At 51.6% G+C, this 12,269-nt stretch overlaps 1 protein-coding gene across 2 annotated transcripts in view; it reads right to left on the reverse strand.

The window, feature by feature from the left end:
• CABLES2 (Cdk5 and Abl enzyme substrate 2) overlaps positions 1 to 12,269 on the reverse strand; it is a 419,982-nt gene that overhangs the window by 80,821 nt on the left and 326,892 nt on the right. For both annotated transcript variants that reach the window (XM_069650746.1, XM_069650745.1), the window contains one exon: positions 8,073 to 8,235. In XM_069650746.1, the coding sequence (XP_069506847.1) occupies positions 8,073 to 8,235 (163 nt within the window). The remainder of the gene's footprint in view (positions 1 to 8,072; positions 8,236 to 12,269) is intronic.

Here is a 12,269-nt window from a genome sequence, read left to right on the forward strand (position 1 = left end):
GTGGATATCTCTTGGACTTCTTGAGCTAGTTCCCACTCGTAAGAGACTGCTCTGCCTGCTCAGCGCGTCCGCTGTCGTGTTCTTCTCTCCGGCTAGGTGAACTGCAAACAGATTCCTTCTTGTATTGCCCAGAACCAGCGCTGCATTGCCTCTCTGCACAGTAGTGACCCTACACCACCTCCTGTTGAGGTAGTACAGGGCCACTGTGTTGTCCGCCATTATCAGGACATTCTTTCCCCCATACAGATGGCAGGAAAAGGCCTTCAGCGCTAGTCTGATTGCCCTCAGCTAGCTCTAAAGGGTGATCTGTAGTTTGGTCAAATCGTTGGTATGGTCTCCGTGAGTGAGGCGTCCTTCGCTACTGTTATCTCCGGCCATGGTTGCTGAGATTTGTAGGAGATCTGACATCTTTCCGAGAACTGACCACTAGGACCTGAGAGCCCATTGGAGAGATTTCATTCTCAGGCAAGCCTCTGGCACCAGAAAATGCAGGATGCCATCAGGAGAGCAACCTCAGAAAATTGAAGGCCGGAAGATATTGGGCATTTTGGATTTTTGTCACCATCTGTAGAACATCTTGAGCCCTCACCTCTAGTGGAGAGACTTCCCAGGGATGCATCCAGGACTGCTGCGATAAATTGGAGTCTTTGTGATGGTATCATATGGGACTTCATGAATTTGAGGAAGAAGCCTAGCCTGTGGAGGGAGGCGCAAGCATAGCTTAGATTATCTTGGAGTTGTTCCGGGGAATTTGCCCCGATAAACCAATCATCTAGGTGGGGTAGACCTGAATCCTCCCCTGTCTCTCTCTCCTCAGACTTGCTGCCACAACCACCATCAACTTGGTGAAAACTCTCGGGTGGCGGTTAGCCCAAATGACAGAACACGAACTGATCGTGAGAGTTGCCAATGGTGAACCTCAGGTACTCTGATGGATTGGCACATGAAAGTAAGCATCCTGAATGTCCAATGTTACCAACCAATCCTGAAGCTGGAAGGCCTGAAGGATCTGAGAAAGGGTTACCATCTTGAACTTGTCCTTCCTGAGGAACTTGTTCAAGTTTCTTAAGTCCAAGCTGGGTCTCCATCCTCCTGCCTTTTTTCCGAAATAGAAAATGTGGGTAGTACCAACCCTTGTTCCTCTCCACTACAGGAACTGGTTCTACAGCAACTTTCTCTAGCAGGGATAAAATCTCCTGCTTAAGGAGCGGATCCAGAACCTTCAAAGAGTTGTTCCCAGGTGGATGACTGAGGCGTTTGTGGGAAAGGCAGGCAGCAACCTTGGGCAACTGTCTTCAATGCCCACACATCTTAATTAATAGCCTGCCATTCAGATGCTTTGTCATCCGGCCTCCTACTGCCGTTTTGTGATGTAAGACCTCAGAGGTTTTGGGGCAGCTGACACAGAAGCAAAGGGTAAAGCGGCTCCTGCTATTCCGGTCTTAGTACCTCTAACCCGTCCACCAATGTGGAATCGTCTTGGACCTCTTTGAGCCAACGGTCCTCTGCCTTTCCCGAATGAGGAATAGCAAAAGGACCTACAGGGTGCACCTGTGGGGCGCTTTGGAGTTTGCTTCATCGGAGCTGCCACTGTCACCTTGGAAGTTTGCAGCTTCTCCAAACTAATCAGCTTTACTCCCAAACAGAGGTTTGCCGTCAAAGGGCATATTGAGAAGTCTGGACTCTACGCCTGGGGCAAAGCCTGACTACCACAACCACACAAATCTGCAGATTACTGTACTAGTCGCCATGGCTCTGTTGATGCAGTCAACAGTCGAGACCGGTCTGGAGGGATTCGCACATAGCTTCCTTTCCATCCTTGACAAGCTTCAAGAAGCCATCCCGTTCCTCCCCTTTGGGAATGAAGTCAGCTGCCATTGAAACGCAGTCCCAAAGGGTGTGGGTAAACCTCGCTAGCGTGATTGTGGCATTAGCAGACTAACTCCATACTACCGGCTGAGAAAACCATAGCCATGGCATCATATTTTTTGTCATCCTATCTTGCGGCATTGGCATTTTGTTTGGCAAAATAGGTTGCAGCCTGTACTATCAGGCTTTCTGGTATTCGATGCTTCAAAAGATAGTGGGTCTGAGGCTGATGCTCTATATTTTGCTGTTAACCTTTTGTTAACGGCTGGGACAACCGCAGGCGTTTCCCAGTTGGAAGATACCGTCTTGTGTAGAGCTTTGTGAAATGGTACAAGGAACAAGTTACTTACCTGTAACTGTTCTCCAGCATGGGTCTGGCATGGATTCACATGCTCATGAATATTCCACGTCGTCAGGCTGGGAATTCTCGGTAAAGAAAAATCAGTTTTGTTTCTGATCTGTCTTTCGTACTAGTAACCAATCACTGATCTCTGCGTCATACTGACCACAGCCAATGACTGCCACCTCCCGAAGCCCCGCCTCTGGCAGCCATCTTCAGATTTGGTAGCAGGTGAAGTGGCAGTATGACCAAGTGAAGAGCCGCAGAGGGGTAGGCGGGAGGGTTTGCATGTGAATCCATGCCAGACCCATGCTGGAGAACAACAGTTACAGGTAAGTAACTTGTTCCTTCTCCAGCATGGGGTCTAGCATGGATTCACATGCTCATGAATACAAGAATACATAATGGAAGCCTTTGAGAGAACCTTCCCCTGATTGACAGGTCCAAATTTCACAAAAAGTTGTGACGTCTTCCGAAAACTCTTCGTGCGGTCCACGTAGAACTTCAGCGCTCTAGCCACATCCAGCGAGTGCAAAGTCCTTTCAGCCGGCGACGAAGGCGACGGGAAGAAAACAGGCAACACCAAGGGTTCGTTGAGGTGGAAATCCGACGGCACCTTGGGCATGAAGGAGGGGTGTGTCCTGAGCACTACCCTCGTGTTGTGAAAAGTCAAGTACGGGGGCTTGCAGGAAAGGGCCTGGATCTCTCCCACTCGTCGTGCGGAGGTGATGGCCACAAGAAACGCGGTTTTCCACGACAAGAACTTCAACGGAGCTGAGTGCAGAGGCTCGAACAGAGGTCCCATGAGCTTGGTCGGCACCACGTTGAGCTCCCACGCCGGGGCCAGAGCCTTCACCGGCAGGAACGATCTGAACAGTCCCTTCATGAATTCTTTCAGACGATGAGACCACAAAGACGTCCGTCCCGTGGTTCTGGTGTATCGGGAGATCGCGGCAAGATGAATCTTGATGGAAACATGCGCCAGTCCAGTCTTGGCCAGCGTCAGTAGGTACGGCAGTACTTGAGGAGCCGTAATCCATAGAGGGTTAATCTTCTGTGCATGGCACCAGACAGAGAACCTCTTCCATTTGTGTACGTAGCATTTAAGAGTTGAGGACGCCCTGGCCTTTGCAAGAACCTCTCTGCAGTCGGCCGGTATGTCGTAACCTCCAAACTCTAACACTGCAGGAGCCAGGCCTGCAAGTTCAGCGACTTCGGGTCGTGATGGAGGATGGCGCCTCCTTCCCTGGAGAGAAGATCCGCGTCCACTGGCAGCTTGATTGACGGGGACGCTGACAAGTCCAGAAGGTGCGGGAACCATATCTGCCTCGGCCACGCAGGTGCGACGAGGATCATCCTGCACCGTGACCTCTTGAGCTGGTTGATGAGCCGGATCAGCAATGGCAATGGAGGGAACGCGTATAGAAACAGGCCCTCCCAGTGGAACGAGAAAGCATCGCCAATGCTCCTCGGCTGGGGAAACCTACTGGCGATCCTCCGGCACTTGGAGTTCGTCGCCGTCGCGAACAAAATCGATCTGGGGAGTGCCCCACCGTCGGAAGAGGCGGTCCACTAGATCCTGTCGTAGTTCCCACTCGTGGCACGAGCGCAGCTCTCTGCTGAGCGAGTCGGCGATGGTGTTTTTTATCCCTGCCAGATGAAACGGCACCAGAAACATCCCTTGGGCGACGGCCCAATGCAAAAGATCCTGCGCCTCCTTGGACAGGGCTGGGGATCTGGTACCGCCCTGCTTCCTGATGTAGAACATGGTGGTGGTGTTGTCGGTGAAGATCCTCACCACCTTGCCCTTGAGGGATGGAAGAAAGGACCTGAGGGCCCAAAACACTGCCCGCAGCTCCAGGACGTTGATATGGAGGGACTTCTCCGTCGGAAGCCAAAGGCCTCTCGCATGCAGATTTTCGGTGTGCGCTCCCCACCCTTCCAGGGAGGCATCCGTGGTCACTGTCTTCTGGTGGCCCGGGGTCTGGCAGTCCATGCCCGCCATCAGATGCGCGCGTGTGCCCCACCACCGGATCGCTCGTCGGAAGCTCTCGTTGTGTGATCCTGTCCTCGAAGCTGCACGTCATCTGAATCCAGCGAGTGTCCAGGAACTCCTGTAACGGTCGCATCTGAAGCCTGCACAGGCGGATGAGATAAATGCAAGACGACATCATTCCGAGGGATTTGATGGACCTCACCCTGGCGGCGTCCGCAACCAGCATCCGCTGCACCTTGCCCAAGATGGCCCTTGTCCTTTCCTCCGACGGAGAGGCCAGAAGCGCCACTGTGTCGAGTTCCAGAAACAGTGGGTCTTGCGCGGGCACCAGGTGGGACTTGGCGTAGTTTATGGAGAATCCCAGGTCCGTGAGTAGTTGGATGGTCCTCGCTGTGTGCTCCGCGGCGAGTTCCTTTGTCTTTGCTCGGATGAGCCAGTCGTCCAGGTAGGGGCAGACGTGGATCCCCTCCAGGCGCAGCCGCGCCGCCACCGGTGCGAGGCACTTGGTGAACACCCTGGGTGCCGACCTCAATCCGAAGGGAAGGGCTCTGAACTGGTAGTGACGCCCTTGGACCACGAATCTGAGAAACTTTCGGTGTCCCTTTAGGATGGGGATATGGAAGTAAGCATCCTCCAAATCCAACGACGACAGGAAAATCACCCTCCTCCAGCTGACCCAGGACGTGCTGGAGGGTGACCATCCGGAACTTCTGTGCCTTGATGAATTTGTTCAGTCGTCGTAGGTCCAGGATGGGACACCATCCTCCTGTCTTCTTCACGAGGAAGTATCTTGAGTAAACTCGGGAGCCCCGAAGCCTCTTTGGGACGAGCTCGATGGCGCCTTTCTTGAGCATCGCCTTTACCTCCAAGAGAAGTTGAGGGACGTGATGTTCCTTCCTGGCCATTGGGGGGGACGCGCGGGCACTTCTTTAGAAACTCGAGCGTGTGACCCTGGGCCAGGGCGTCCAGCACCCAACGGTCGGTGGAGATGGACTCCCACACGCTGACGAAGTTCGTCAACCGGCCTCCCACCGGGGTGTTTCGGTGGGGGCCCGACCCCATGGCCGGTTCAGTCCTGCTTCGACAAGGCTTTGCCGCCTTGTCCTCCCTGGCGACGACGGCAGGGTCCGCCCGACTTGCCTCGTCACCTGTAGGCTTCCTGTGACGACGAACGGGCCGCTTGACGATAGGTGGAAAATCCGCCGCCGGAACCTTTGGAGGCACCCTGCTTGCCTCCGGCGTGCCGAAAGGGCGGCCGTCGTTGCTCGAGAACACCAAGAGCCCGGGCCGTCTCCGTGTCCGTCTTGATGGCTTGTAGGGAATCGTCCACTGTTTTCCCAAACAGGTTGCTCCCGTCGAACGGCACGTCCAAGACTCTGGTCTGCATGTCCTGCCGGAAGTCCGTTGCCTTGAGCCATCCACGCCATCTAAGGAACACGCTGTTGCCCAACTGGCGAAACCCAGTGTCAGCGATGTCCGTCGCTATCGTAATGGCGTGGTCCGACGCCACTTCTCCTTCCTGCAAGATCTCTAGGGCCTCCGCCCGCTTGTCTGGTAGGAAGTCCAGCAGGGGGCGATTTTGTACCACAACTCCCTGTCGTAGCGGGCTACGATAGCCAAGGCATTGGCAGCCTTAATCGTCGTCGCTGCCGATGAGATGACTCTGCGTCCCATCGTGTCCAATTTCTTTCGGCGTGGAGGTTGACGTAGAGGGACCCGGTACTTCTTCTCGCAGGCGTTGTGGATGGGTTCGAGGAGGGCGAGACCCTCATCCCAGATATCGTCCAGTAGAGGTACAGCGAGGACCGTCTTCCTCTTGGTCTCGCCCCGTTGATAAAGGAAACCTTCCTTCTCTTCCGGGCAGAGCTGGAAAAGCTCGGATGCCCTGGCGATCATGGCATGAAACTATCCAATCTCGTCGGGAGGGGAAGCCCGGGGAGGAGGCGACGACGGGAGATCCTTGTCGTCTGTACCAGTCGCGGCCGTGTGCGTCCCTGTATCATCCCCACGGGCGAGGATCCCAACACTTGAACGTGCGGTAAAAATCTGAAGATGGCTGCCAGAGGCGGGGCTTAGGGAGATGGCAGTCATTGGCTGTGGTCAGTATGACGCAGAGATCAGTGATTGGTTACTACTACGAAAGACAGATCAGAAACGAAACTGATACTGATTTTTCTTTACCGAGGATTCCCAGCCGGACGACGGGGAATATTCATGAGCATGTGAATCCATGTCAGACCCCATACTGGAGAATAGGGTGTTCCTGTGGTCCTTTGCCGAGTATGTATGTTAAATCAGAGTCCTGCAGATTTTTCATTCGGGATTCTTCTGACAAGTTCTTTCCTCGTCAGATGAATGTTCTGCATCCTTAGATTGAGAAGGTTTTGAAATAGTCTGAACGAGATTGAGGTATGTAGTCTTCTCAAAAAGGTGGAAGGCGGCGCTATAGAAGTCATAATTGTTCAATTCGTCGATTATGACGTCAACGGCTTCGACTTTTCCAAAGTAGTTGACGTCTTCGACGAAAGCAAAGATACGGTCGTGTACGGGTCGAGGAGGTCAACACACGAGGCATCGATGGCTTCTCCTTCGATGAGGGTGCCGATAACACTCTTCAGCTTTGCCGAATGGGTCGATAGTGACGACTTGTGCGTCAAGGAGGCCCTCTCGACTCAAGGGTTTTGCACACGAGGTTGAGGACTCATGGCTCCTGTGCTTCCCAGGTGTTTCATCTGGGGTATCGCCTCTAGGTGTCTTCGAGGGGGGCAAGCCCCATTCTCGAACAACTTTAACATACTCTTTCTGAATTCCTCCCACTGTGCCGGGGTACTGCGTTGAGGGTCATTTGCCCCTCACAGGTGAACTAGACGAAGTGGACGGCGACCTATGGCGCCTTTCCTCATCATGCCTTAAAGACGAGGAATGGTGCGATCCACTTAGAGAACGTGATCGGGAGTGTTTGGGTTTTTATGACGAGGAGACAAAGGTCTCAACTCGTCCGATGATTTGCGTTTGGACGGGGTAATGGATTTGAGGCTTACTTCTCTCCAACTTTCCTCTGCCTCCCGCAAAGCCTTGGCCGTGGACTACATGCATTCGGAACACAGATGCTCTGCCCCTAGGCACCACAGACAGACTGTCTGTCAGCTATCTTAGCCCCGCATTCGCAGCTTTTTTTTTTTTTTTTTTTTTTTTTTAAACGGGACATGGAGCTGATTAGGGCATCTCAAGTACTTCAAGAAATTTTGCAGGAATTTCGATGAAGTTACAGAACCGAGCGTAACGTTAACGAAGCTGAGAAGCATGGAAAAACAGAACTGAGCAACTGACACTGCGCACGCTACTTATACCCATGATGATGTCGACGTCAAGACGGAGGCCTCTGAGGGACATCAACTCGAAAGGCATCAACGCACAGTGCCCTCTACTGGGAAAATTACTTTTCCGAGGCAGCAAGCTGGATATTCGGAAATATCAAAGACAAGGGCTATGTTGGAGGACACAATCCATTCAAAACATTACTCTTCAGACTAGATAGCAGAACCAGACCAAACCATCTATAATAAGACCACTTTACCACAGTATCCTCCTGCCAGATGTCAACACAACTAGCCTTTTCCCACCAGTCCTCTACACCACAAGTACGATTGTCAAATACTGAGTATTAAAGGCCATACTCTTTAAACGCTACCTGTATGTTTCATGCAGACCAATACACTATCAACTGAACAGTGCTCTTCCCTGGTAACAAGATTGGTTGGTAGCTAGAGCACCAATCAAATACTAAATAATGGACCCAAAAAATAAACCAAAAAAAAGACAATGGTCGGCTAAAACATGCAAACCTTGAAGACTTGTAATCCTTACCCAGCTCCACTCCTGGAGAAGCAGCATTAAATCTTGGTGTGGAAAAGCTGCGTTTGGAGGGGTCCACAGTGCTGCCTCTGTTGAGAGTTGGTGCACTGAAATGTTCACCTTTGAGACAAACAAGGGCATTGGTTGGATGCAAGAAGCGAGCGTATGAAACAACCTAATGGGAAAGAAGAGAGATGTACTTCAGCACATTATGTAAGATGTCATATGAAAGACCAAATTTATACAGGATCAGTGAGGGACACCACTATCACAAATACCCGCTTGTTATTGCAACTCCTCTATGCTGTGTACTGACACCTGATAGGGCAGGCAGGCAGGCAGGCAGGCAGGACATGACCTGGTCAGTTAAGTGTTAACAAGTACTTTCCTGAAAGTAGCAACAGTGGAACAAAAGGGCTTTACACAAAAATTGTAAAGGTGCCACCATGCCAAATCCTTCAGCTACAATGTATCAGCAGCAGCTACCATTGCCCATATTCTACTGCAGGGCAGTTACTCTTGCAAGTTCATGCGCTCTCGGCATGGTCCCGAAGATGCAAGGAAAATCATAGCTTACATCAAAGAGATTGTAGGAAACTCTGATGTACGCTGCATTTAAACCGTAAATTAGAAAATTTCAGGAGAGGCTAGGTTTCTGGATTTTTGGGAAATTAGGGTTTTTGAAATCTGAAAAAAGTTCACACTATTTCTACAAGGAAAGATGTGAAACTATGCTAGGCCAGGCCAACACGCCGAATACCACCAGTCTGGAGTGTTTGAAGCACTACCTGTATATGACCCCATCATGTGGTTGAATGCATACGTTTTCCAAGACCCTAACATTTCAGATGACTGTAGCACATTAAAGCATAAGGGATTTGGGCATCATTTCTTCCAATGCAAAGAAAACAAACAAAAAAAACACTGTTTCCCCTTTGTTTGCTGTCCCTTTGACAATGTTATTAATCTGCTGAGTCCAGAGAGACCACTTCTTCCTCAGAAAAGCACAAACATTGACAAGGAATAACAGTTTCCAAAGATTTTCTGTTCAGTAATCAGACACCTGGAATATGCAGAATCATGCAAACTGCAGTTGCATAGGAAGAAAACTGGTCTAGGCTTAGTTGTACCTTCTCTGAATGAAGTGACCATAGGCCAACAAATTTAAGTGCCAGACGCAAACCAGGTTTATATTTAAAATTAGTGCATGAAGGTGTACCCCTCCCCAGAAGGTCTTTAAGGCTGGCAACCTTCTTCATATTGCCACTCAACTCTCGCTCCGCTGTCAAACACTCTGACATCTGCCAACTCCTTGAAGAACTAGACCTTGATGTCCTTGGTCTTACTGAGACATGGCTCACGGCCAGCTCAGTCACAAGCTTTGAGGCTCTCCTCCCTTATGGCTATAAGATCCTCCAGGTCTGGTGGGAGGGGGGGTAGCCCTGATCTTTCCCCGAGTGGATTCCTGCCTCTATCATTCCCACTCAGACATACTCCTCTTTTGAATGCCTTGTCTGTAGGCTCTCTCTCGCCTACCCATTCTCTTACTGTGGTTACCATCTAACGGCCTCCTGGTCAAATCACCTCATTTCTCCGAGTGGGCAGACCTCTCCTCCTCACTCCTGGCCTCTACCACTTAACTCCAATTCCTCCGTGACCTCAATATACATTTAGACTCTCCTTGCTCCTCCTCTGTACTCTTCCGTGACCTCTGCAACTCCCTGTCCATCCTTCCCTCTGGCCCGACTCACACTGCAGGGCACACACAATGTCTTGATCTCCTCTGACCTCCCCTCTCCATCCCTCTGACCACTCCTCTCTCCTGGAGCGATCACTCCCTCCACTCATCTCTCCCACCCCCCCAAGCCTACCCCAACACTGCCACCTACCTTCTCGGCCCATAAAGCGTGTGTGTCAGCTGAGGCTTTTGCCGCCACTTTCTCTCTCCCCCCCCCCCCTCCACCTTTGGCTGTCTCACATCCTGACACAGCCCTGTCTCTGCTCTACTCTTCAATTTCTGATACGCTTGATGCTCTTGCCCCTGTCATGAGGATCCGTTTAATCCATAGCCAAGTGCAATTCCTGGTATGACTCTGACCTAGCTACACTTAAACGCAAGTGTAGGATGGCTGAGAGGAAATGCAGGACTTCCTGTTCATCCTCTAACAAACTGGCCTGTCGCCTGCTACAAAGGCAATACCAACTCTTTGTCCTCACCAAGAAGAGTGTACATTCAAGCTTGTGTCTCTACGGCATCTAACAACTCGGCCAAACTCTTTAAAATCTGCAAGGAGTTGGCCAACCCTGCTGCAGTCTCTACCCCTCCTGTTGCCTCCCAGGCTCTTTGCAAGGTCCTTGCCTCCCACTTAATTTCAAAACCCCAGGACATCCTGTCTGCCCTCTCCACCCACACCCCTCCTCCCCGCTCTCCATCTGTGCTTGCTGACCCTCCTTTATCCTCCCCCTCCCACCCCCAATCCTTCTTGTCCTTTCCACTTTTCTCCCTGACGAGGTCGCTAGACAAGTCCGATCTATGAAAGCCTCATCAAAAGCGGTTCATCCCGGTTGCTCTAAAACCATCAAGGACCACATTGACACCCACACTCCGGCCCTTTCTGATTTTTTGCAACCACTCCTTTGTCTCAGGATCCTTCCCCCTCCACTATGAAGCACTCCTTTGTGCATCCTCTTCTCAAGAAACTCACAGCTGATCCTTCTTGTCCAGCTAACTATTGCCCAATTTCCATTACTCCCTTTCTGGGCAAACTCGTGGAAAGGTTGGCCATCTCTCATCTTAAACTTCATTCCAATTCTGTTGGCTGTCTCCATGACCACAAGTCTGGCTTGAGAGCTGCCAAAAGCATGGAAACTGCTCTCCTGGACATCCGTGAAGATCTGCTCTCCAACCTTGACCAACATTCCCTCTGTCCTCATCCTCCTCGATCTCTCTTCTGCCTTCGACACGGTCAACCATACCATCCTGCTCAACCGTCTGTGAAAACCTGGGTATTACTGATCATTCTCTGGCCTGGCTAACCTCGTTTCTCTCAGATCGACCCTCCCAGGTCCAACTTTGCTCCTTCCTTTCATCTATCTTCTTCTCTACCTGTGGTGTTCCCCAGGGGTCTAACCTCTCGCCCTTGCTTTTCAACCAATACCCGGCAACACTCACCCACTACATTGCCACTTTCTGCTCAAATTTCCAGTGCTACGCTGACGACAACTCATTTTCAGGCTGCCCTCTGCCACCTCCTCTCCCTCTCTCATCTCGGATTGCCTAACTGCCATTCAAGATTGGTTTGCCGCCAATGATCTTTGAATGCCAGCAAGATGGAGCTCTCATCGGCACACCCTCACCATCCTTTCCCCACTCTCTGGCCGGCCTCCCTTGGCCCTCCTCCTACCCCCACCTGCGAGACTAAGAACCTCGGGGTCATCTTTGACTCAACCCTTTCCTTCTCTGCCCACATCTGAGGTCTCTAAAAAGACAAATTTCCTACTTCACCTCCAAGGTACTCTGCCTTTCCTCTCCTTCCCCCAGAAGCTCATGGTATACCAAGCTCTGGTTCTCTCTAACTTGGACTATTGTAACAGCCTCTTTCTAAATCCATCTGCCTCTACTCTCCGCCCTCTGCAACTTATCCAGAACAGGACTGCAAGACTTGTCCTTGGTCTCAAGCCCTGGGATCGCATCTCTCCAGCTCCGAAATCTCTCCATTGGCTCGCAGTGGATGGAAGGTTTAAATTCAAAACCCTCTGCATTGTCCACAAGGCTTTCTTGGGCCTGGGTCCAAAATACCTTCAGCTATCCCTCCGCAAATACCATCCCTCTCGAGCTCTTTGCTCCTCCAACTCAGGGTTAGTCGTTTTTCAAAGAAAGGAGCTGGGGTAGATCTCCGTCTTCAGCTGGGGCCTCCCTCTGGAATAGCCTTCCTGCCACTCTAAAACTTGAGAACCATCTGCGGTTCCGGAAGCACCTCAAGACCTTCATCCTCTTCTGCCTTCGCTCCCCCTCTCCCCTGCTCTGTTCTCTTGGCACCGTGCACCTGGCCACCCTCTGTCCTCCGGGCCCAGGTACCTGCTCACCCTGCCACCCTCCTGCACTGCCTCCAGACCACCCCTTGCACTGGGGTCTGTATCTGTACCCATACAGCCCCCCTCCCTTTTTCTTCCTGCACTTATCAGACCTACCCTGTCTGCTTCCTTAAG

Source organism: Ambystoma mexicanum, chromosome 3p (assembly GCF_040938575.1).
Source record: "Ambystoma mexicanum isolate Mex_15411 chromosome 3p, UKY_AmexF1_1, whole genome shotgun sequence".
Taxonomy (NCBI): domain Eukaryota; kingdom Metazoa; phylum Chordata; class Amphibia; order Caudata; family Ambystomatidae; genus Ambystoma; species Ambystoma mexicanum.